Raw genomic sequence first — 27,415 nt, 5'->3', positions numbered from 1 at the left:
TGCATCCGAGTCACAATAAACACTAATGCTCCACTATTTAGGAGGTTTTACATTTATAAAATAAAATATATATATATATGAAATATTTAAACTTCATTTTTTTTATTTCTATCACAGATTCGTAAGTGGATTTAGATTGGTGCTTTAACTAGGCCATTTTAACACATATTACTTGATGTAGCCATTAACAGGTTACATTTTTCAATCAATTTGGATCAGTTTCAATATCCCTGTTGAAAAAAAGCATCAAAACAGCATCATGCTGCCACTACCATGTTTCACAATTTGCTTTTGAACTAAAATGTTGAAAAATATACACATTATAAACAATTATGAAATACTTTATGCTAATCCATTGCATAAATGTTTTTAGTGATAAAATGTGAAGAAAAAAAACCCACTTTTGCAAGGAATTGTAATCTTTGCTTTGTTCTAATAATTGAAAATGGATCTATCCCTCCTTAAAGGTCCTGACCTGTGAAAAGAGAAGGTATCCGTAGTCGTCGCAGGGCAGCATGTCGTCCACCAGCACCGTGGTCCATGTCCCGTCTTTGCAGAGCCGGACCTGGTAGGCGCCCTCCGGGCAGATGGTTCTGGTGATCATGACTCTCTCCACCAGCTCTGGCCGCTCCGCCAGCACTGCCAACGCGCTCAGGAACCTGGAAACACAAAGAACCGTCAATCATCTGGAACATAAAATAAAATAACAAGAAAAGGCAACATGGAGGATGAGAAAACAGAGGCGAAGAGCAGATTGGGACTGACGGATGGATGTAGAAACAACAGGAAGAAGCAGCCATTAAACCATAATCATTGCATTAAAATATTTTCCACAGTTGTACCTTGAGCACTTATGAATCTTTCTGCATAATTTCTCCTCATTCAAAAATCAATCGCATTCTGAGAGTCAGGCCTGCACGCCTTCTGGTTAACGCCCCATTACTGCTAATTTGCCCTGCAGCAGAGACTCAACTCCTCATTAGCATGCACGAGAAATGAGTTCATCAAAAACTCAGATCCATCTGAAAATGGTAATTTTTCTACGTTTGCGGGGGGAGAGGGGACAACATGACGATCCGACTTACGAGGAATTCATTTCAAAGCAAAAAATGTAGAAGAAACAAAAAACAGAGAGAGGAAGCTTGGAGTCAATGAGCAAATATAATTAGTCTTGTATGCATCTGGATCACTGCCAACTTCTATACAAACAGTATTTTGATTTTCCAAACCAAGTTTACAAATGATAAAGACAAAGTAGTGCGGTTTGGTCTACTGAAGCAGCCTGTGAAGCAAAGCAGGAGCAAAGTAAACTACGACCAGGACTTTAACGCTACAATTATGATTAATCAATTACAATTTTAAAGCAATAATTTTTTTTCTTCTTATAAACAAAAGTCCAGAATCGGAACCTTTGAATTCTCGTGTTTCTGGTACACCCATAAATCTGACGCACATGTGACATCTGCAACAACATTTATGGACGACAAAACTATTTTTCTGCTTCAAAAAACCCAAAAAACGATATGATTGGATGCTGGAAACAACTATTGTTGTGTTCAAGTTGTGCTAAAAGGAGTTAGCCTGTCAACAAAGCTATTCAAGCCTGAATAGCATCTCAATGCTAAACATGTCCAAAATGCCAATGTTAGCATCCACATTCAGATTTCTAAAGACGTTCCATGAATATTCTGAGGTTCCTGGATGGTAGAAGAGCAGTTTGCATCATTCTGATGGAAGAAGAGCCTGAATAACACATTAAAAACCACTAAAACATTTCTGAAGAAATTTAAACGGGGCCTGCCAAAGTGTGCCTGTCGGTTTGAACCCAGCGTTCACATGCTAAAAATTAGCATCAATGCTAAAGTAAGCTAAAATGTAATCGATAGCATGTGGAGAATCACAAGCATGCTGACTAACATGGACTTACTCCATTAAGTATGCAAACATCAGCATAAATCTAAAATTAATCAAAATGTTAACGTTAGCCAAAATGCTGTCGGTAGCATGCGCGGTATCACCACCATATTGTCTTACGCTGGCTAACTCCTCTTAGCTATGATAAACATAGCGATTAAATAACAAAATGGCTAAAATGCTTATATCAGCGAAAAGGCCTATGCATTCCAAATATATTTGTTGTTGATTTATTCAGTTTAGAAGCAAAAAGGGTTTCTGTGTGCAGGAATCCACAATGTTCTAATTTGGCTAAAACAGTGCAGACCCAACATTCAAATAAATGTAGATTTTAGCTTTTTTTTATGGAATAAACCCTGCATTAAACTTCCACAACAAAATGACACAAGCATCCAAGTGATATTTGTTTGTTCTTCATTACGCTGGAAACATCTCATTTAAAAAAATTATCAATCCTCTTTATTGTAAATGTTTTAAAACATAAAAACAGAAATAAAAGTGTTCACTTTTCCCTATAGTAGATATTTATTAAGTTGTCTTTTCAGAGAGGGTAATACCACATTTCCGGTTCTAAACCAGTTTGTCTTTAGCTGGACTGAGAGTAAAAACGTCTGCAACCTCTGGTCCAGATGCTGTTATTGTGAAGTCGCATTCAGCTGCGACCATTTCCAAGGACGAAGGTGAGGAGCCCTCAGTAGTTCCCTCGACTGTGAGAATCTGGGTTACATCCTGTTGCGACAGAACCGATTTGCCTCTGGAGAGGGCGATGTTTGATAACCTGTGTCCTGGTGATGAAGTGGAAACTTGGATTTGGACATTTAACTGTTCCTTTATGTGTGTGGAGCAAGATGGAAGATGGCAACACTCTCAGCAGGCCCTCTGAAGGGCACACAGATAAAGGATGTGTCCGAATAATCTCTCTGAACTGCAAAAACACAAAATATTCTGTTTCTAGTGGAAATATCTTAGTTCTCATCAAGTGTTATTTGGTAAATAATGACACTTTAAATGCAAAGTTGCATTGAAAGTTGAATTAAAAGTCCACTAAAAGTGTCAACTTTGCACTAAAAGTGTTATTATATACCAAATAGTCCAAATTTGACACTTTTAATGGACAGATTACTTATAACTTGGGGAAAATGTCTTCTTATGCATGGAAGCAGTACGTTTTCTCAATATACAAGAATTATTGACTTAAAACAAGGTTCTATATATTGATGAAAACTTACTTGTAAGTTAACCAAAGTAATTTTGGTCTAGTTTTTTGTTTGATTTTCTTCAGTTTTCCTACATTACTTCCTTGCCTTAGTTTGAGTGCCTGTTTTGTAATCTCCTAAACCTTTTATTCCTAATTTCAGACAGTTTTCAGTCGCAGATTTGTTGGGAATGTGTGCGTTTTGGATGTATTTCCAGATTCTCACCAGCAGTTTCCGAGGAGCCCTTGCAGGATGTCGGAGGGCCGCGGCGTGCGGAAGACGGACCATTTGACACCTCTGTCTTTAAAGTTGCTGCAGTTGATCTCGTGGGGACGCAGCCACTTTTTGATGCGCTGCTGGACGCTGTCGCCCTCGGGGAAGCCCACGGAGCGAGGTCCTGGGGGGAAACTGTCATCCACGAAGTTCACAGAGTTCTGGAAAAATGCAAGGGCGAGAAAGAGACGGCAGAGATTGGAGAGGATTCGCTCAAAGCTTGGCAAACATCTAAAAAACGCATGAAAACGGTACTCTGCATCTGCATGTCATTTCTTTTCTTTCAGGATATTTTTTAGAGTCATATTAGCAGCTATATGACTACTAATGTTCCTATAACATTGCAGGAACTATTTTAACAATATCAGCTTTAGACTTATTAGAACAAGGGTTCCCAAAGTGGGGGCGGGGTCCCCCAGGGGGTCACGAGACATCAAGTGGAGGGTTGAAAGATGATTTTCAGATTCATCATGATGTGACTCTGGGATGCATAGAGAGACAAAATATAAAGAAAAACAACAACAACAAAAAACTAAATAACAATCGGGGTGGGCATTTATCGTATAGTTTATTGTTTATCATTTATCGTAATAAATTTTGATTTATTCTTATGATAAATTCTAACTAATGAAGTATAAAAATTCCTTGAACTGTTGGATTTGTTATATTTTTAACAATTTTTCACTGTTTGTCCAATAAAAATGTATCCATAATTATCAGTAATTTTTAAAATATGGGCATTTTAGTGATACAAATCCCACTTCTTTATGGGAGTGGTGTCCTAAAAAACGTATTATAAAAAGAAATGCTTTTCAAGAGTAATATCTGTGTTTGTGGGGCCATAATTTCTGTGCCATGCAGTCACAACCATACAGTTGGGTAAAAAAAGTAATGAACAGCTATTATAATCACTTTTATTAATCACAACAGCACCACAAAAATAAAGAAAAAACGTTTAAACTGCTTCCTCTTTAAAACCTTTAATACTTCCACTTAATTCATGCTGCCTCTGTTTTGCATACATGGATGAGTTAGCACATAAAGACATCCGAAGCGACAGTATCTGCTGATCTGAGTACGCCGCAGAGGGCACACAGCAAAACGTTTTCTGTTTCCTATCGTTGTGGAGGGAGTGAGCCGGGCCTGTTGTGTTGCAAGGCACAACTGGTGGCTCACAGTGAAGCGAATTGATTGCTAACCATCCCCCACAATACTATTCTGCAGCCCTGATGCAGCATCGGTTCCCAGACGGAGTCACTCCAATACATCTGCTCCACCTCCACCGTCCCATAAGGCTTCCAGGATGTGGAGGTCACAGGCTTAAATCTGAACCCTGTGCAGGGCAAAGACCACTAACCTGTGCAATTTTAAAGGGGCAGTATTATGGATTTTCCAGGAATTTTATACCATAATCAAGTAACTATTATACCTTCAGTTGTTAAAAAAGTGCTGTATTTATCCCCCACAGGGAAGTTAAATGTTGTTGTAACTCATTATTTCAGATTCTTCAAAGAGTTATTATAGACACTGATGGCTGTTTCAGGAAAGATCTCCTGTAGCAGTCTGTATTACAGCGAATCTGAAGAAGCCTCTGACTGAAGATACTCTGCCTTACCAAGATAGTCTCATGAAGATATGTCTTCTTAAAATTAAAATTTTATATGACTTAAAACTCTTTTGAAGTCATATAAAATATGACTTAAAAGAAATTTACTTCCTACTTTAACGTCTTGAAATTGGGTCTCATTGAGAAGCTGCTCCTATATTGACGCACAGTTCCACCACGCGTTGCTAATTGCTGCTGGCTAGTCTGAAGGAGCTGAGGGGGGAGAAGCTATGCCTCGAAGGCGGGGCTAGGTCCAACGGTGCGTTTTGCACAGCTGACTGGTTGCTATGTGAGATTAAAGGATTTCTCAAACATGTGTGAATAAATCAAAGGAACGCTCCAAGTATGTTTTTGTTGAGTTAACTTTAGAACATGATACTGCCTCCTTAATTCCAACAATAAGGGACAAAAATAAAAATAAATTATAAAAAAGAGCAATTAATTTCTTTTATTTGCACATGTTGTCAGGATGAGACATCTATTAGCATGGATGAGTGTCTTTGCCAAGTAAACATGGCCGCACCGTCTCTGATTCAGTCCCTGTACCGGCGCCAGCATGTTAAGACCTCCGACTGGAATCAGCAAATTCAACGCTGCGCAGGGAAAACCTGCTGCGTTCCCATCGTCTCCCAGACTACACAGAGCTGCCAGGCGGACCAGCATCTCTGTAGGGAAGAAAACTCGCTACCAAATATCTACATGTGACTCAATGATATCTTAAATTGAGCTATAGGACGGGATTTCACAGCGAAGTCCTGATTAGAGACGCAGACAAAACTGTCCGGGAACAGGCTGGCACGAGCAGAACGGTGGGAATGTGTCACTGCGGTTAGTCAGAACTTCATCAACCAGCTGGAGTAAAGGGCGGCAAAAAAAAGAAGCAGAAAATCTGGAGCATATTTCTGTTGATCTCTAAGAAAAAGCCTTGAAATATTTCACAGTTTACAAGTGGTGTTTACTTCTGAGCCGACACCCTCTGGAGCGCTGGCATCGAGCGCTCTGAGAAGAAAAAAATAAAACAAAATCAATCAAAGAAAGTCGAAATCCAACGACCAGCAGAGACTAATGGGCCTCAGGTGAGAAAAGAATATTTTTTATGACATGACTCCAGCTCTGCTGTTGGGCTTTGCTGCTTGGTGTAATATGGCCAAAGCCCGCAGTAGCCTGTACTTACATTTCAACAACAACAACACCATCTGCTTGATCCAATAAAAGGCAAGAAAAACAATCACAGGCTGAAACATCCGCTGTAGATCCGTAGATGCACTGCCAACGTGTAAAAAAAAAGGGAAACAGAAAGCTGTTATCAGGATTAAACTTCCTCTGCTGAGGTTTTCTTCTGGATTTAGTTTTAGTATCTTCAATCAGACGGATTAGGAAGACGAATGTTTACACCAGTATTACTTCTCATTGCAGTGCAGAAGTATAAAACTGGCTGAAAAAGTTGAAAAGTCTTGCTTTTTTATTTAGTTCTGGACTTTGAATAGGACTTTTTTTTTACACATGGAGATGCTTTAATCTGCACATTTTGACTGTTGATGTCAAAAAAATCCTGTCAATCCCATAAAGTTTTAAAATAAGAATGAATACATGTAACCTCTTCTCCAGAGACAAAACCCACTGAGAGAATAACTACGTATAAACAATCAAATTAAATTATGAACGATTCACCTGCTGTGGCGTCAACCTCACCAGGTGAATCCCAACTTCCTCCTGGTTCGCATGGACATAAAATGTTCACCCATTTATGTATAATCAAATGTCAAATGATGATGATCCGCAGGGTAAATCTGCACTCTGCTGCCACACTGGTAACTGGGACTACAAGCAAAACTTCACGTTTTGAAATCAGGGAACATTTCTCCAATTGAAGTGATCAGACTACAGTTTCTTGTCTTCAAGACGTTGCCTGTTCTCTAAAATCCTTTTGTTTTTGTTTTATCACATAAAATTTCTGTAAAAATAGGTTGAGTTTTGGTATGAAAAAGTTTAAGGGGTGTGAATAATTTTGCAAGGTATTGTCCTTTTTGCACCCTTGTATAAAAGAACTGCAGGAAATTACGCTGATAGTGATTAAATTCACTTCTTCTCCAGTCTTGTTCTGCTGCTGAATATAGGTTTCTGCCCCGTGTTCACCTTAGCGTTAGCACACACATTGTTGCAAACACTGGAAATGAGAGCAGTTGAGTGGATGGAATATAGTATTTTGAGATATTAGGAGAAAAAAGGAGAATAAAACATATGTGGGGACAGATATGATGGGATATGAAGGGAAGGAGATGAGAAATCACTTTGAAGAGCCCAGAGAAGCAGAGCTAAAGAGAGTTAAAATATGAGTCCAGGAGAGAAAAGACTCAAATTAGGCAGCGAGAGGAGAATATGCGATATCCTTCCTCCCTACTGAGTCAGGCTGCCTCCCACGCTTACACAGCCGTGCCCTGTGACTTTCAAAGAAGCCATTAATAATGCATCCTAAAGCTCACTTCATGCTTCACTGTAAACACGGGATGATTGGTGCAATGCTGGCGTGTTAACGGGCCACACACTCTCAGTCATCCAAACAAATCCTGCTACCTGAATCTAAACGCTTCGGAGCTCTGCAGCGTCGGCTTTTCCTCACATTTAATCAGATTTGTCTCATTAGCTTCAGAGTGAGCGGTCCTGACGATCGGGTTTTAAACGGGCCCCTCCGACAGGCTCCGGCACATATCCATGACAACCTAATAAAGCCTCATCAAAGGTTCTGCTCGGCAGACCTGAGCTTGAAGCTGGGTCGCACAAAGCGGGAACATAAAGGTTGCCACATCCGAGCCCAGAGTTGCTAGGGAGGGCAGCTTTGTGTCTCCGAACAGCTGTTGCAGGGAATTGGACCAATCAGACCCTGGAAACGGAACAAAGGAGCTCAAATTGGTTTGATCTATGGACATTACAGAAAATAACAAATTATCCAAGACGTTATTGCGATAAACGATAATATTGTTGTTTTGAGACCATTTTCAATAGGATAACAGCATAATATAATAATAGCAAGAACATATGATAAAAGATCAGGAACTTTAATATTATAATGAACATTTAACACTGGAGCCAAAAAACATTTTAAATATCAAAATTAAACAAGAACAACAAATAAAATGTACACAAAATTTTTCAGTTGAGACCAAAAGCAGCAGAGTGAAGACTTGTGTCATCCATCATACAAATGGAAATGATTGAGTTTGTTTTAATTTATCATGGGAAGGCCTGTCACAATAAACAATAAATCAATTAATCACACGATATATTAAAAGAAACTCAATCATTTTCACTTGCTTGATTTATTGTTTTTCTATTTTCTCTCTCTTTCTACCAAAAACTGAATGATAAAAGTCTCCAGTCTGGTGCTTTGGTTTCAACTAGACGATTTTTTAAAAGTAATTTTGTTTACAGAGACTTCATAATTCATTGTATTTGTTGTTTCTGTTGTTTTCATTCTTTATTTTGGATATTTCAAATGTCTTTTTCTAATGTTCATTGAAATTTTACTTTATTGACCCTTAAAAATGTGTTCTTGCATTATGCCATTATTATATTATCAGTATTATCGTTTATCGTAATTAGTTCGGGGACAATTTATCGTGACAGGCCTAAGCATGAGATTAATTGATTTATTGCTTTCTGTGACAGGACTATACTAGAAATAAAAAAAAAAATCAACCGCAAAAGATGAATATAAATTCTGAGGTATTTTTGACATTTTCTATTAATAATCCCAGAAATTTGATAAAGTGTTTCACTTTTATGTAACAAAAGTAAAACATCTGTTACATATTCATCTGCTGTCCTAGACAAACAAACCGGAGTTGGAATAAAGCGGACTGAGCGGGGCTGGTGTGAATACCAAACAATTTAAAAGAGCTCTACCAATTCTAATTAGTGAAAAAATTTACACGAGAAGCATCATAATTACAACAATGAGGTTTTTTTCTTTGGATTGACCTAATATTAATTGTGTATGAATATACCTGAGCCTGAAGCTATAATTTGGAGTCTGTGTGGATTTAGAGACATTTCATAATCACTTCAAAACAAAAATCTATGCAAGTTCCCTGAAGAGAAGCCTGAATTTAACATGACATTAAAGCTAATTATGAGAGTATGCAAACTTCTGACTGGCTCTGTACATTTAAACAACAAAAACTTATTTTCCCTCCTTAATGATGGTCTGCTGGTTCGTATTAGAGACAAATGCATCAGAATGAAGAACCTGTGGATATAAAAGCTCTTTGAATGTGCAGCTCATTTAGCTTTCAGCTGCTGATACTATAAATGTGGCGAATAAATCAAAGGGAAACAGAGAATCACAGAAGCTATTAGGATTGAGAGATTGAGAGGGAGCAGAAGCAGAACCACAGCGACATGGAGAGCTAATTTAAGGGAAATGTGCTCAGAGACTCCAAGAGCACATGAAGTATGCGCTGCTTATAAATATGATTTCTGCACTGCTTAGAGATATCTTTACTTTTTCACCCTTAAGGTTGAGTAAAAAGCACAGAATCAATCAGGGCATTGTTTTTGTTTCACAAAGATTTATGAATATGCAATAGGTATTGTACCATTTGTTTCATTCCATTATTTTTAAAAAGCTAAACTTGAGCTCCACTAAAAGAAAGAATGAAGAGCTACAACAGTGAAAGCAGTTCCACCATAAAACAGAAGTCTGATTTTTCTACTTTAGTTACATTCTGAAACACAAGTGAAAACACTAAAACCACCGCAATTATGTATAGTTAAAGTATTTTTGGGAAGACTTGCCATACACTGTAAAAAAAAAAAAAGGGGTGGGGGGAATCTCTAATTTATGGTAAAATACAGACATCTGTAGTTACCAGAATTTTATGGATTTTATCGTAGGGTAAAATCCGTATACAAATAATTTTACAGTACGGACTTTACACTTGGTAAAATTCGGTAAAATTCTGGGAACCACAGATTTTTACCAAATAAATACGATAATATCTGTTCGGTAAATGTCTCTAATTTACAGTAAAATTTGTTAAAATTCTGAGGCTGTCAGAATTTTACAGTATTTTACCGTAAATTAGGGATTTTTTTTATAGTGCGACTAGTTAATATAACTGATGATATTTCCTGGAAAAAAATTATATATATATATATATATATATATTTTTTTTTTTTATCAACAATTTTAGCAAAGTTATTGCTTTTGATTTCTCAAATTTGTCAGCGAACATAAAAGTGTTTTTCTGTTTGTCAGAATTTTACTGTAAATTAGAGACGTGGCAAGTTAACACAGCTGATATTTCAACAATTTTGGCAAAATTCCTGCTTTTGATTTCTCAGACCTTTCAAAAAACATAGAAGTTTTGATCCACACATTTTTAAGACATAAATGGTCTCAAAGTTTAAGAAAAGTTTTTTAAAGAATGTTTTAGTCCCCCAAGCTGAACCAGAGTGAATCTTTTAAGAATTAAGCTTTATTATCTTTTTTATTATCATGTTGGGGATCACACTTTATACCAAGCAGGTTTTTTATATATATTTTTTGTAACATCCAATGAATAAACAAAACAAATTTTTTTTAAAAAGTAAATAAAACTGATTTTGATTTTTGGAGGAAAATTATCCAATTAGATTAACCAGAAGAGATGAAGATTATTGGCAGGAGTAGTTCTGGGTTAATGCAGTCGAATTGAACTTGATGACTTTAGTTCCTCTGAGCCGTTACTTGATCCCGCGCCGCAGCTCTGACGCCAACACACACCATCGTAAGTGAGGGGAGGTAAGCTTTGAATCCGTCTTATCTGGCCCGTATCTGAGCCCAAAGTGAAAATGCAACAGATCCGAGGCTCTTTCAGTTTCAGGCAGAGGTTCGTTAAAACGGAGCGGTTACAGACACAGGATTTAAAATTCATCATGGCAGACCTGAGCTTTCAGGAAATGTCCTCAAACATTTTTTATGGGAAAACTGAAAGATTTAAAGTAATAAGATCTCATTTTACTGCAAAAGAGAAAGTGCTCTTTAACCTTTGGAGGAGATTGACGGATGATGGATGGATGGATGGATGGATGGATGGATGGATGGATGGATGGATGGATAAATGGATAGATGGATGGATGGATAAATGGATTGATAAATGGATGGATAGATGATGGATGGATGGATGGATGGATGGATGGATGGATGGATGGATGGATGGATGGATGGATGGATGGATAAATGGATAGATGGATGGATGGATAAATGGATTGATAAATGGATGGATAGATGATGGATGGATGGATGGATGGATGGATGGATGGATGGATGGATAAATGGATTGATAAATGGATGGATAGATGATGGATGGATGGATGGATGGATGGATGGATGGATGGATAAATGGATGGATAGATGATGGATGGATGGATGGATGGATGGATGGATGGATGGATGGATGGATGGATGGATGGATGGATACTGAACTCTCTTCTCCATATTTCTTCACATTCCCATAGTTTTCCAGACTCTAAAAATTCTTCACACAGGAGATAAAGATGGACTTTCACCCCGACCTGGACGAGGGTCTGAGAAGATGAACCGACATTTCAATCATGAGCATCACTTTAAAAAATCACCTCATCCAAGGCAGAGCCACCAAAACACTGAGAAAAGTCAAATTAGCATCAGAATAACAGGAACGCTCAGTTTTAATTAACTCCACGAAAAGAGCTGCAGCATTTTAGCAGCAACCTTTGTGGCAGGTTTACTGACACTGTCGACTATTTTAACGTCAACCGCTGGTTTTTATAGACCAGGCTTGAAGCAGTGCTGGTCGGCAACGTAAAGAGTGTCTGTAAACAACAGCTGGTGTTTACAGACAGCGTTTCTAACTGGCAGTATTAAGACATATGACTGCAGAGATGATGAGATCAACAGCGTGATTTATGTAAATATACTGAATGTCTGCGCTGCTATAAGGAAAAGGATTGAGTTTTATCATTTGTAAGTGACGTTTTATTAATGTGAAAATGACTTCTTCTGATTCTCAGGCTGAGGAACAACAAACCACCAAGTACGTTGGTCTAATATTGGTTAATGTGCTCTTGCTTTATTTTGCTTGTTTTATTTCATCCATATGAATTTCTACTGTTTCTAAATCCAGCCTCAGTGCTTTAAAAAATCCACCACGCTGATTTTTGGCAATAAGTTCATGCTTTTTGGTGTCTGGAAAACTAGCTATTTCAAAAACCTTCTTCTGTTCTGTTACCTAGCAACCCCAACAAAGCCCAGCCCATTACCTAGCAACTCCAGCATGTATGGTTAGCTAGTTTTACCACTGTACAATGGCTGCTGGAAAAGACAAGTGATTTGTTGTTGACTTACCATCCAGAAACCACTTGCTACATTCTTATTGGTTGTGGAGGAGACTCCACTTTTCCTTTTCAAAGATGTACGGTTGAATAATTGCGCATCTGTTTGCAGCCATTTTCACATGCGACTGTAAAACATTGAGTTGGGGGGCGTGGCCAGCAGCTCATTTGGATTTAAAGTAAGAGTTCTTTCTGAAAGCAGCTCAAAATAGGCAGAACTGACCAGACTAAAATCTCATTATGTATAAATTATTTTGTGCAAAAAGCTTAATGAACATGTTTTATACAGCCTGTAGACTGATCCTAACCCGTTTAAGGAAGCAGAATAGGTCACGTTTAAAGCTCCTCTTACCTCTCTGCAGAAGCTGACGATGTTCTCCCAGAGCTCCTTGGCTTCTCCCTCATCGTTCCGTCGACGAGCCTCCACATGCATGCTCTCCCTCCTCTTCAGGGGCTTCACCACCTTGCGCAGGGTGAGGTACTGCTGCGCTGTGTGGCACGCTGCACAGTTCTTGGCCTTGACGTCGTTGAGAAGCGTGCATGCAGGGCAGCTCCACTGTCCTGCTTTCTCCTGGAGGCCAGACGAACCGGAGGAAGCGCTGGCAGCGGAAGGGAAGACCCGGGCTTGTTTTCGTGCTTTATGACCTGACGGGGTGGAGGAGGGCGGACAAGAGCACGAAGCAGAGCTGCAGTGTGGACAACAGCGGGCCAGAGGGGTCTGCTGCTCCTGAAAGCCGTGCAGTTTGGAAGAACCACAAGCTGAGCACTTGGGTGCGCCGGTGGGGTTCCGCAGGGTGCACTTGGAGCACACCCAGGTGCTAAAGTCCGGACTGGATGGGCTAGCAGGGGTAAATCGTACCGTTTCACAGCCTACCAGGTCGATGAGGTCAGCGCCGGCCCTTGACGATCGGCAGCCCTCACATTTGGCTGAGCTAACAGCATTGGGCAAAGAGCAGCTAGGGCACTTCCAGGTGGGGTTAGCCGGAGTCAGCGGGTGGTGCTGAGGGTCTTCTTCTTCCAAGATGCTGAGGCGTTTGCTGGGGTACGAAGGTTCTTGGGGTTGTGCGTGTTTGGGCTTGGCTGGCCGCTGTGGGCCCGGCTGCGGGGGCACGACAGCCGTGGACGGGGAGGTGGGGCTGGGGCTGTTGGTTCCTTGGTTTTGCGGGCGGCCTGGTGGGGGAACCTCTCTCCGGCTGCGGGGCACGGGATTGTTTTGGAGGGAGGGGAATGTTGGATAAGGCGAAGAAAGACCCTGTGACGAAACTTGGGGAGATTCTTGATGATCAGATGGAGTGGGGGTGCTGGACTCATCTGTGAGGTCAATGACTAAGGGTGCTGACGGTGCTGGGTGAACAGGGAACCCGACGACAGGCGTACGTACTTCAGGTACTACCAGCGCCTCTGGGGGGATTTTAGGCAGAGACAGTTTTCTGGGTCCGCCGCAGGCTGAGCATGATAGAGCCACTGGCGTGTTGTGGAGCGTACACCGGGCACAAGCCCAACCGGGGTTCTGCCCTTCATGGCCACTCACTTCTCCGTTGCTCTCCGAGCGGCGCAACACGTCCTCTTTGACCGGATGCTGTCCATTGGGCTCAAGTAGTACTGTGGGGGTGACTGCAGGTGTCGGGGGCTCAGTTGGAGCAGATGGGAGGCCATTGGCAGTGACGGCTATGGTTGTGGTAGGCGGGGTGTTGGTGGCGGACGACGGGCCGAAGCCACAGACCGAGCAGGCTCCAGATCCCTGTGGGTTGTTGAGCGTACAGCGTGGGCAGGCCCAGCGTTGCTCCTCAGTGCTGCTCAGCCGCAGGATCTGGTTCAGATCGGGTTTCTGGCGCGGCGCCTCGCAGATGGAGCAGCGGGGCGCCGCGCCTGCATTCAGGAAGGTGCAGCGTCCACATGACCACTCGCTGCTTCGCACTGCTGCAGCCATGGAGCCAGGAGAGTGGGAATGGCTGCAAAAGAAAAAAAAAAAAAAACACTCTGTTAGAACCTTTCTCATAAAAATAAAAAAGGTTTTTACATATTTGACAAACTAAAGATGGTGAAGTACAGTTTAACCAGATGAAGCAGCTTGTTAAGGTATTCGTGTAATGTTTTTATCTTATACCCACTTTACCGTATCCTTTAAGACAGTGACAGAAAACTCAAAAACCACCTTACATGAAACTACCCCCACAATAGCACAACATCTTAATATATTAAAAATATTAGTCTCTTAACTCATTGTCTTTGTTCCTCCGAATGTGAAGGGTTTTGTAAATGTGACTGGCCACAATAAAACCATGAACACATCGACTCAGGACACCATTTACAGTATGGATTCTAAGCTTTCCAATCATAGAAAACACATGGAAATCAAATAAGTTCTTTACTACAAGTGTTGTGTGCACTAATAACATTTTAGGACATTTTATTTCAGCCAGTAGATAGCCCAACATGAATCATTTTATTTTAGGTGTTAAGATGCAGTTAGTCAGCGTGGGGCGCAGCATGTGAACATGCTATGTATCGTAATAGTGTTCAAAAACAAAAGCTCTGCAAATCATCATTAGAAACTTTCCACTGGCCTCCAGGCTTTCTTTTTAGTGACCCTCATAAATGCTCATAACCCATTTTCCACTAACATTTTGAAACACAATCCTTTGGTAAGCTAACTGTAGCGTCGCAGTTTGAGCTAACGTCATGACAAATAAACGGTTGTTTACATGCAGTACCACATGGACGACTAGGGGGCACCTGCAGCTCACCAGTGGTCCAGGAACCACAGTCTGAGAAAGAATTGTCTTGTCTTTGTGGGATTTTAAACATTCCTTTTTGGATTTATTATGACAACAATAACTGTATCACGATAAATGACACATTTATTTAACTGATATTATCTAATATCACTTTAACGAAAGGAGATGAAGAGTAAAGAGAGAAAATGTTTGTAGGAATATATCTGAAAGCCAGGGAATAAATTCATCCTTCCAGGAACTGAGGCTGATCATCCTCAGGAAAAGAGAAACTGCAGCAGGAGTAGAGATGAAATTAGAAACACAAAACACGATAGGAGAGGCAAAGATTAGCCAGTGCAGAGGGGGAAAAAAAATCAAATCTCCCTCCTGGGGGCGCAGAGGGCAGTAAATCCATACACAATGGCCACCTGATTAGAGCCAGAGAGACAGCACATGGAGAGGAGGAGCCAGAGGGGAGGAGAGCAGAGAAACGCTGCCTGCCTCTGAATATTAGAGCAGAAATGCCTGAGTCTCACTGACTGGCACTTATTAGAATAGGAAAAACACACAGGATCTCTTCCACTTAATATTAACACTCTCTCTCTGCTCAGCGAAAGCTAATGCAGGATTAGCATAAGGTCATGTCAGTTTCAGGCCCTCAGTGGTTTTCAGTTGATGAGAGCACTGTAAGACTGACATATTTTTATAAACATCCAACTGGGGAGGAATAAATTGTTAAAGCCAGAAACTATTAATTTGGTTAATGATGCTGTTGCTGTGGACCGACTTGTATGGTCACTGCAAAAAATACAAAATCTAACCTGTTTTTTCATGTTATACACAGAGTTGGGTAGTAACTAGTTACATTTATTCACAATTACTTGAGGAACTTTTTGGAAAAAATGTACTTGTAGGAGCATTTTACTACACTATACTCTTTACTGTTTATTTGAGTAAATTTATTATGAAGTATTTCTACTCTTACTGGAGTAAAATTTCTGGATTTCAAACCCACTGAACCAAAACTTCACAAGACTCAGACACACACCTGCAGTTTTTTTTAAAGTTTCATATGTTAATTTATTGAGAGAAACTGAATTGGAAACATTTTATTTTAGCTGATTTTGTTATTTTTTTGTTAGTTGTATGAATTATTGTTCTTTTGGTTCTTAAAATACCAAAATTTACACTTAACTTTATATTTTGGTCCGTCTGATGACGTAATTTTTAATTAAATGATTGATACTTTGATCAGTTACTCAGTACTTTTTACCAAATAGTTTTTGACTCTTACTTGAGTAATTTCTTGGGCAGATATTTTTACTTGAGTAATTTTATTGTGAAGTATCTCTACTCTTACTAAAGTACATTTTTGGGTATTCTACCCGCATCTGGTTATTAGTGAAGTACTTTTTCATCAATATTAATGAGTTATTGACTGAAACAAGCTCCTATACTTTGCTGAAAAGTTCCTTATGAGTTAGTTTTGTCTCATTTCAAGTGCACTAAGATATTTTCACCAGAAATTAGACCAAAGGTACTCAGTAAGACTTTATGTTTTTGCAGTGTGGGGTTCATTCTGAAGTCCAGTCAATCCGGCTTATCGACAGCGGGTGGAGCCGAGCCCTTTGCAGGTCGAGCCGCACAGCTGGATACTTTCAACTCAGTGGGAGCGCAGTTCAAAAAAACATCCCAGCCTCCAGGGAGCGGACGGGTTTGGAGTCGGAAAAAAAGCTCCTAAATGCCACTGTCACTCAGGCCGCTCATGTGTGAACAGCAACTCAGAGACGGTAATATGGGAATTTGCCCAAAGTGGAGCATGAGGTGCTAAGAGCGAGGATGCTGCAGTGCTTTTCACGTTGATCCCAGAGGAGCAATGCTGCATCCCAAACTGGCAGGAGCTCGAGGATGGGCTCAAATGTAGCAGCTTTTTGTTATGTTTTAGGAAGAAAATCAATCCAAGATCAAGACATCAGGGAAAACCATTGTATGCATACTATTCATGAAAGACACTCATTTATTTCCAAAATATTCATCTTTGCTCCATTCTATCCTTTAGTTTTGAAACAAAATAAAAATCAACATTTGGCCTCACAAAAAAGATTTTGTATCATTATATAAAGTTTATACACACATCAATAATAACCCAATAATCTAAGAGTACTTCTAAAATTAAGTTACTAAATTGTATAATAATAATGTGTTTTATATAAACACTGTAGCAGTAAGTGGGATCGAACATTTACAAAGGTCTACAATAGACTGGATTAGAATTGTAATGATTCAAAATAATTTGACAAAGAAACTTATTATTGGGGCCTGCCCATAGCAATGCATAGGGATGTAATCCCTATGCATTGCATGGCAGGCACCTATTGTTCTACACCTCAAAATAACTGCCGCTTCCTACTACCGTTAATGCGGCTCGTACCGCTGCATGCCCCCTCACAATATATATATCAAAACGTGAGGCTCAATCCCGTGAGGGGAGCTATTACTTTTGTTGGCATTTCGAGTAACTGTGGCGACATAATTAACAAAAAACGAGCCAAATTTAACTCAAAACAAAAGTCTAACTGACACAAAACAGTGTCAGTTAGACTCAAAATAGACATAGAATTTAGTCTGCCTCTCTGAACTGCTCTTTAGAACTACAATGACTGAAGGTTAGAACTACAACATGGCGGACACTGAGTGCCTACAAAAGAGGTCTGAGCTGAATGTCAGAACTACAACATGGTGGAACTGTCAGTTACTACAGAGGAGGACTGAGCTGGCCTTTAGAACTACTTGTGTTTTGGGCTTTTTATAACTGATTTTACCCAACCATTGTTACACATGGGATTAGTTTAGCTCTTTGAAATGAAGCATACTGAAAATTTCAAAATAAAAGCCTTGAATATTTTTACATCAGATAATTGCTCTTTTTGGCTTTATGTGACTTTTTTATCCAAAGCACTGTTACACATGGGATTAGTGTGGCAATTTAAAATTAAGCTTAACAAAAATTTCAAAATAAAAGCCTTGACAATTTTTACATCAGATAATTGCTCTTTTGAGCACTATATAACTGATTTAACCCAGCAATTGTTACACATGGGATTAGTTTGGCACTTTGAAATGAAGCTTAACAAAAATTTCAAAATAAAAGCCTTGAGAAATCTTACATTAGGTAATTGCTCTTTTGAGCAATAAATAACTGATTTAACCCAATGACTATTAGACATGGGATTAGTTTGGACCTTTGAAATTAAGCTTAACAAAAATTTCAAAATAAAAGCCTCAACATGCCCCTGAGGTTAGTGCACCGCCTGCGGCGGTGCAATAATATTATTCTGCATTATCTTTTTCTCTCAGGTCAGGGAACTGCCTTGCGCAGCAAGGCAGTTCATTAGCATTAGCATTTTAGCTTATATAAGCTATTAGCTATTTATTTGACTTATTAGCCATGTTTAGTCTACTGAATGGAGTAATACCATTATAGAAAACATCCCAGTGATGTCCCACATGCTACTGACAGCAATCACGCTAACATTAGCATTTTTGCTAATTTTAGCTGATACACTTACTTTATCATACTGAATGGTGCAAGTCAATGTTAGTAAACATTCTTGTCATTGTATTCATATGATTGCAGCTTTCTTTAGCATTGATGCTAATTTGTAGCATCAGAACGCTGGGTCCAAACCGACGGGCACACTTTGGCAGGCCCCGGTTAAATTTCTTCAGGAATTTTCTAGTTATTATTATTATTATTAGTGGTGTAATCGGACAATTTCCGTGAAAAAGACATCGGGAACCTAATATCACTTCTATTTAGTTGATTTCACTTTAAAAATGGTCACAGAATGCTGCTTGGTCGGCTGCACAAACAGACAAGGGTAGAAACCATGCTCGTTATTTTATTTGATAACTTTTAGTTAGGAACGATACGGTAGCGATGGACAGCAGCTGTGAATAATAATGTCAAATCGCGGATTTGTAGCAAACATTTTCTACAAAGTAAGACTAACATTCATATACTTTATAAGTAACTATGATTAAAAGATATCAAATATTGTGTTATGAAGTAGGTACGTTTAACCGTTGGTAACCATGGAGACAATGCCGCACCGTCATGTAGCCTAGCATGTATGAAAAAAACTGGTTAGCATTTCGTCTTTTGCATGTTTTCTTTTTTTTTTTTTAAAGGTTTTATTGGCTCTAGTGGCCTTTATTTGATAGTTAATTGACAGGAAAGTGGGTAATGAGAGAAGGGGGAAGACATGTGGCAAAGGTCGCCAGGCCGGGAATCGAACCTGCGACAGCCGTGTCGAGGACTAAGGCCTCCTTATGTGGATTGTGCTTAACCCCTGCACCACCACAGCACATCCTTTTTGCATGTTTTCAATGTTCCGGTGTAAAGGCAGATGCTGTTTATGACGTAGTGACTTACAGTACAGACCAAAGGTTTGGACACAACTTCTCATTGAATTCAATGAGAAAGTGTGTCCAAACTTTTGGTCTGTACTGTAAGTCATGTGGTGTGAATTCAGGCAAAGTCAGTAATTTGATGAACACGTCAGGAGGGAGGAGGTATGGGTCGGTTTTTAAGCTAGCTGTTTCCAACTTTTGTAAAAACCGCCGTCTATGAGCCCCAACCAGGTATGTTACGTTCAGAGACAAGTTAGTGTGACTGGAAGAAGTAGATGTCAGGAATAAACTGGCAAAAACAACTGAGGAAAACAATTTCAGTCGCTCAGTTTAATACTCCGATCCCTCATTTCCAACGTCCGTCATGGCGCCTCGAATGATTAAGTGACTTATTTGCAACACAACAACAAAAACGTGTCCTTGAAATTGACTACAATAGTTATGAGGTATTTATTCTACATTTTTGCGTTAGTCAAAGAATCAAAATCAAAATAATAAATAAAGTCAACATGTTTTGTGACTCTTTCCTCCAGACCCACTGTGTGAATCCTCAGCGATTCACCAACACATGGTTGACTAAAGCAGCAGCTCCTAGCTAACTATGAAGACACACGTTCACAGCGTGTTTGGCTGTCTGACGGGCCAAACAGCCATGACGACAGCAGCAGCACAAAGCGTCGCCACCTCATGTCTGATGATGACAGCTTGTACCCTGTGGCCGTTTCCACAACTGTCGGGCCACTTTCATCTCCAACAAGAGAGAGAGAGAGAGAGAGCAAGCAAAGTCACAGCGTCAGCCATCCACGCAGAGACCGACTCAAGGCAAACGATCAGCTCCTTCTTCTTTTTCTTCTTCATGGAGCAACGCTGCTGCTTCTGCCTGCAGCTGATCTCACAGCTTTTAATTACACCAATCTGGCTCACACGCTTTTTAATAACTGGGTTAATCAAAGGCACCTCCAAATTAATCCGTGACCCACAAGGCCGCACTCTGAAACCCCTTGGAAAAGGTTCACACTTAGAAATGGAGAGCAGTTTGTAAACAAAGCGGATGCACGCGCAACTTGAGCTTAAACTGTCACTGGCTGCCATGGTTACCTGCATTAAACTTGCTGTTTTAACGTTAGTCAGAATGTTGTCAGCATCCTACAACTGTTCACCACAGTTGTAGTGAAATAAGCTATGCTACCAAAGTGACATTTGTGAATGAGAAACGTCTTAATGACCCAAAAGTGTCACATGCAGGTGAGTGGATAAGAAAAAAATTATTCTTGTTTGCTTTCTGTGTGACTTTGACTGATAATCCCTCCATAGATAAATCAAATGCAATTAGAACATTTTTTATTGATCCCAATGGGAAATTAAATTACATAAACAAATAAGCTATAAATGCTTATTTTTGTTAGTATTGTTGCTTATTATTACAGAAAATTGAAAATTATGCTTTCCAGGATACTAAAGTATATTAAATTATTTTAAAAATATACTTAAAAAAAATTTATAAAAAATGTCAGCATGATAAAAAGATATGTATATAAGGTACTTTACTTTCACAACAGCGTTGTAGCTGTCTTTTCATTACAAATGTGAGCAAAACTTTGTCAAGAACTATTTCGTAATTGCATTATTTAAGAAAATGTCATTAAAAATCACATGTGAATAAGTTTGTCCACCCAATAAGTCATTCAGGAACATGGCACACAATCATCCTCCTACCACTTCCTGTCGTCTTCTTCATCATTTCCGCCAGTAGTAACATCCAGTTGTAAATCACATGACCTCTGCGATGCAAAAAAAGTGTTGCAAAAAAAAAAAAGTTTTACAAAATACATTAATTTCGAAACGGCTGAAAAACCATATCGATATGCAAAAACGTTTGAAACAATTGTGTTTTCATTTAAGACATTATTTATTTCATTTTTGTAATTCCAATTTGCGCAATTGTAATTACAGTTTTGGTCATTTCTGTTGGTCATTGGAAATGCAGCTTATGTGAACACCCAGCATCTTTAGCAACAATCTTCTGCGGCTAAAGCTTGATTTGACACGTCAACTAAACGTGCGTATGTCAAGCAAACTAACTTCTTAGATAATACCACACAGTGCCACTGTTGCCTGTAATTAAAAAATACAAAGAAACTGTGAGGTGAATCTGGATTCCTTCCCACACGATAAGAAAAGAAGTGCGCAGTGGGTAGGAAGTGAACATAACTTCCGAAGGACCTACATCTGTGCTCTCAACATTTCTCTCCAGAAGACTTTGTCATTTGTATGAGCAAAACTGACAAAGGATCTAACAAGAGATCGTAACAAGCTAAAAACAAATGCCATGCCGGCAGTTTTTATCCACATAGTCAATGACTATTAACTGGAAATCTGCCTTCCCTGGGATTATAGACTATATAATCACATTCCTGTATATTCCTTACTTCAAACTAAGAATGGTTCTTTGTTTTTTTGAGGAATAGTCATAACCTGTAAAAAATAATCAGAAATGAGTGGGCATATATCAGTCTGTGTGTAATTAATCTATTAGTTTCACTTCTTGAATTGACTTTTTAATCTACTCGTATATATGTGACTGTTGTAAAGGATGGGCCACCTCTGCCTGTGATCCCTGGAACCCACTTACTGTAAAGGAATGTTTTCATTGTTCATGCTCCACTAACGTCCTTACAGCAGTGCGTACACACACACACACCCCTGCATACACCTTTTGTCCTTGACTGTGTGCTAAGTGGAGAGGCTCAAACTAAAAGTGCTCACTTCAGCTCATCGGTTCCTCGGTGTTGCAACCCGGGCAGGTGGCCAGGTGTCTCAGCGCAGAGAGAGAGGCGGAAAAGGCCAACCTCGCCCCGACAAACCTAATCTTTCTGCATTGAACAGTTCGCCGCAGTTTCTGTTCCTGCTCTAAATTCACTTAAGGAGCGGTGTGATGCCTGGAGAGTTCGTTTCAAAGCTTCACAGAGCGCCAGACGCTGTGAGATCCAGCAGATCATTTTAAAGGGCATGAGCTTAAGCTGTTCGTGGAAATGAGAAAACTTACAAAAGTTTTGGAGAAAAGTGAGTGAAATGTCTCTGAGGAAGCTGCTGGTGCCAGAGAAGAGCGAACACAAAAACTGCTGATAGTAATCGCTGACTGGTTCTACGTTTTGAACTCTGCTGAGAGACCGAGTCAGCCGAGTCCTGCCAGCTTCGTCCAGCTTCACTGCGAGACATTTGGCCTTTGTGCGACAGTCATTAGCAGAGCCATTCCAAGGCTGGCTCTGAGCCCAGGGCCTGTGGGAAAAGTGCAGTACCGTTCCTGGACAGAGGGGGCAGAGTTCCTCTCCTCCACACCCAAAAAACTGTATTTTTCTGTAGTTCATAGTGACAAGGCTAATCTGTTTTTATCAAATGCTGTGACTTGTACCTAATGAACAAAACAAATATAACTAAATAGAACTTTTATAGTTGTTTAGAGGTGAATCATGACACGGGAAGGGGTAAAAGAAAGTATCTGCAGCTGTCTGATGATAGACGAGGTTCACCTGGGTCTAAATAATGTTTTGGTAAATCTTTATTTGAAGAGGTGTGTAAAAGACTGACACAACAACCTGTCATGAACATGAAAGAGTCTCCATGAATTGTTGACTGTTGTCATGAACTGTCATTCGGTAAATAATGCAAAGTTGACACTTTTAATGAACTTTTAGTGCAAGTTTTAATGGATCTTTGCATTAAAATGTCATTATTTATCAAATGACATTTCATGACAACAGCTGTAAAGATTCATAAATACTCCATGATTACAGCAGGTCATGTCAGTCTCATCAAATAAAGTGTTACCAATTTTTTATAAAATAATTACTTCCCTTTTAACAAACTAATGAGATTATGTTTATTTTGTTTGGTACTTCAGTATTGTGAAAAATACAAAAATAAATTATTATAAAAACTTGATTTTAACTCTTCACTATATATTCATTTAACTGTATTATTTTCAGAAGTACAACATATGTAAAATATAAATAAAAAAAATAAAGGTGCGATGCTACTCAACATGCTATTGGCTGGAGTTTGCAAAACAACCAATCCAGGAAAATCATTTATTTTTGTTGGTGCTGATTGGCTGAACACCCAGGAGCATCTGCGGTAGCGCTAAGATGGTTTCTACTGTGTATTTTATTGTATATTTGGTGTTTTAATTATAAAAATATGCAGCAATTAGAATTTTTTTTTAGCGTTGGGCCAGCGTTTTTTGTCTCATCTCTGTCTTTACATCTGTAATTATTTGTCATATTTCTTTAATAAGTTTATAAATGGCGACATAAATTCTTTATGCTTTTCAATAAACATTTGAATTCACAGATTTTAGCTATTCTGTGTGGTTCTTAACCTCTGTGACTGAAAAAGCTGCTCTATGTTCATATTTCACTGCATTTCCGTAGACTGTGTTTCTGATGTTTGTTAAGGCTTTTTAACTCTTATGAAAAATGAGAGCTAAATAACCATCAGCATCCTACAGGTAGATAATTATTATTAGAGTTCTGGATTTACATTTTCCTCACAAAAAAGTAGCAATAGTTACAGAATATCACTTTAATGTCAGATTTCAGAGGAGGTACAAACTGATGTATGGCTGGTAGCCTTCCATGGAAGATGGCTCCATCTTATAGCCCAAACAAGTTGGGTACAAAATACTAAACTAAAGGAGCAAAGCAACCAAAACTCTGGGATTTATCCAGTCTAAAAATCCACCTCGTTATATTCTCTTCATCTGTTAAACAGCAGGCGAATATTCATACAAATATCATTTGAATTTCTTCAATCTGCACACAGATGCTGCTGAGACTGAGTCAGTTTTTTTGTCTTTGGAGAAAAAAAAGAAACTAACTTGGCAGAAATCACCAACAAACTGTGACTTCATGTTTGTACAAATAGAACTTGGAACGTTTCCCTCGAGCTAAAAGCCGCATTCTGCAGAGCGCGATAAATTACAAGCCAAACCGAAAAGTAAAAGGTGGATAAAAGCAGACTGGTGAGTGCATCATCATAAAAAGTTACGGCCTAATAATGAGTAGGGCCTGTCTGCGCTTGTAGAACAGCGCTGACCCCTGCGGGACTGGACCCTACTGGACCTCAGGAAGTCAGCAATCAGAATCCGAGGGAAAGAACAAACATTTGACCCAGTGTGGAACAAGTCAGCAAACAAATCAAACAGAAGAGTTTTACACAAATAAAGAAATAAATACAAAAACTTCAGCATCAAATTGAATCCCTTAATCTTGCTCTGCAGTGATTTTCTGCAGAAACCAACACTACACCTATTGCTGAGATGTTATTTTATTCTCATGCCGGTGGAGCTGATATAAATAAAACTGGACCAGAAATAAAAGTACATTTATCTTTTTTGGCAACATAATTTCAGTTTATCAGTACAACTGTTCACACGTTGACACAGATTTTAGACATAATTATAATTTTCAAAGAAAATAGATGCTCAACGTTTTTAATGCAAATTTACCTAAACTTTATCCACAGTGAATTCCTGTCAATTCACTGTCAAATAAAGGCCAATAGAGCCAATAAAACCTTTAAAAAAAATTTTGTATCAATCAAGATCATTTTAATTTATCACATGATTAATTAATTAATTGCTTATTGTGACAAGTTTATTTCCAGCAATAAAAATGTGAACTGGGTTTCACAACCCTTAACTGGATTTACCCCACTTTAAGCATTGGGTGTGACTGGGTCTGTTTTTGAGTAAAAAGTCACTACCATGGCATTAAAATGGAAAGAAAAACACTTATTTTGAAACTAAAATGTTCTATAAATATACATTGGTCATTAAAAATCTCATACAAACTTTTTTTTGTCTCCCTCTACAACTCCATCATTTGTAAACTGCACCCAGAGCCACACAAAACTACTCCAAGGGCCACAAATGCCCCCCGGGCCACACTTTGGACATCTCTGGTTTACTCCTTGATTCAAGTCAAACAGTATGTATTAATATATATCGGTCACACTTGATTATAACTAGTAAAACTCTGAAAAAAATTTACTTATAGTCTGCAAAGAACAGCATATTTATTACAGATTTGTGGTATTATTGAAATAAATAATTTCAAGCCTAAATAAAACCTGATAGGAGGCTATGTTACAGTCTTGTTACCTATGATTGTCTTGATTTGCTACCAGTTTTAAAAAGCAGCTTAAGAGGGATTACTCAGCCCTTACATAAAGCTCAGACTGGATGAGTTCAATACTGCTGAGTTCATTAAGAGGAAATGTCTCCAGATGTGACCTAATCACCTGTTTTATAGCTGCACATCTGCAGGTGATAGGAATGCAGAGAGTGAAGATTTTTAATCAGCTGCAGGTGTTTTAGTCTTTGTTTTCAGATGGCCTCGTTATTTCAGCTTGTTGTTCCACTAAAGGTTGATTTCAGTTGAAAAGTAAAGAACTTTAAATTAAAAACTAAACTCAATTGACACACACACTGAGGCTACAAGGAGCACAACTGAGCAGAAAATGGGGGAAAAATGGACTTTAAATGAAGAATGAGGACTGGAATAATAATTGATGAATATAGTAATCTACTAAATTACTTTCCATCGGCAGCTCTTTGTTCAGTTTTTTTGTTTTGTTATTGGGGAAGTAAAACGAAACTCAGAGGTTAATGTTTCTTCAGGACAGACGGTGAATATAAAACCCACTTCCTGTAAATGAACACAAAGCTCCTTCCTGAAGCATTTATTACTTTATGACTATGGTGCAAGGCATTCTGGGTAAATACAGCTTAAACAAACCTGCTGGTCCACCAGTAGTGAGAGAAATGGCTTGTGGTTTTTTACCAAGAGAGAAATCCTACAACTGCTAAAATCTGATGCCATTTTTGTTTGCATTTTGTGAAGGAAGTGTCTTCTTCAGAGGTTTTCATGTTGCTTCCTTCAGTTGTTCTTGGTGCAGCGCCCCCACAGGTGAGGAGGGGAAAAGGTGTTTCAAAAGGTTTGGTTAGTTTGACAGAGTGCAGTGTGAACATGAATCGCAGTATCTGAAAATTTAACACCCTGTTGATTTCAGGCTAAATTCTCTCAATATTATCAGCCGTCTCCGTTGTTTATTCAACAGAAACGTTTCTGTACATTTTTTGTCTCAGCAAAGACATCTGAGCCTCAGTTATAATTGCAAAAGCTTTCACTACATAATATTTTGGTGTTACTCTCAATTTTATGCGTCATTGTACAAATAGAACGGCGACGGAAAACAACTGCTTGTCCCAACATGAGTCTAGAGCGATTTTGACGCACATCTAGTGCAAAATGTCAAGCGTCTGACTTCAAAGTGCACGCAAGTCCAACTTGAAGCACCGGACCAAACGCGTTTGGTGTGAACACAGCATTCGTCCCGAACAAAACCGAGTATCAGCCTAAATGTCCTGAAACAATATGCCAAGCTTTGAACATGTCACAAAAGGTTCAAAACATGAAAAACTTATAGCACCACACATGGTCGTCCATCTCAGCTGACAGGTTGAAGCAACAATCAGAAGAGAAGCCAAAAGGTCCACGGTAACTCTGGAGGAGTTGCACAGATCCAGAGGTCAGGTGGGAAAATCCGTTGACAACTGTTCGTTGACTTTTATGGAAAGGTGGCAACGCAGTAGGGAACAAACAGAAGGAAAACTGTAGCTGATCATTTTGCCCTACATGCAGAATGTAGGTACTGTGAAAAAACACTGCATGTTACCCAACTCACACCATAACCAGAGAAAAAACGGGGCAGCAGCGCCATGCTGGGGGGAAGCTTCTCTTCAATAGGGACAAGGAAGTGGGTCACAGTTGGTGGGAAGATGGTTAGAGCTAATACAAGGGCTTACTCTAAACCTTACAGCATGATAAAAGAGATTGCAGTTTTTATTACCTGGAAAAAGGAAAAAAAATGTAAAAAATCTA

At 39.2% G+C, this 27,415-nt stretch overlaps 1 protein-coding gene across 2 annotated transcripts in view; it reads right to left on the bottom strand.

The window, feature by feature from the left end:
• The window catches only part of capn15 (calpain 15), a 56,286-nt gene that overhangs the window by 14,194 nt on the left and 14,677 nt on the right, over positions 1 to 27,415 (bottom strand). For both annotated transcript variants that reach the window (XM_023341039.1, XM_023341038.1), the window contains exons 2-4: positions 12,695 to 14,294; positions 3,336 to 3,544; positions 476 to 659 (exon numbers count right to left, since the gene is read on the bottom strand). In XM_023341039.1, coding sequence (XP_023196807.1) covers positions 476 to 659; positions 3,336 to 3,544; positions 12,695 to 14,272 — 1,971 coding nt within the window. In that variant the 5' untranslated portion in view covers positions 14,273 to 14,294. The remainder of the gene's footprint in view (positions 1 to 475; positions 660 to 3,335; positions 3,545 to 12,694; positions 14,295 to 27,415) is intronic.

The sequence above is a fragment of the Xiphophorus maculatus genome, chromosome 10, assembly GCF_002775205.1.
Source record: "Xiphophorus maculatus strain JP 163 A chromosome 10, X_maculatus-5.0-male, whole genome shotgun sequence".
NCBI classification, from domain to species: domain Eukaryota; kingdom Metazoa; phylum Chordata; class Actinopteri; order Cyprinodontiformes; family Poeciliidae; genus Xiphophorus; species Xiphophorus maculatus.
This window is presented reverse-complemented; position numbering and strand designations above follow the sequence as displayed.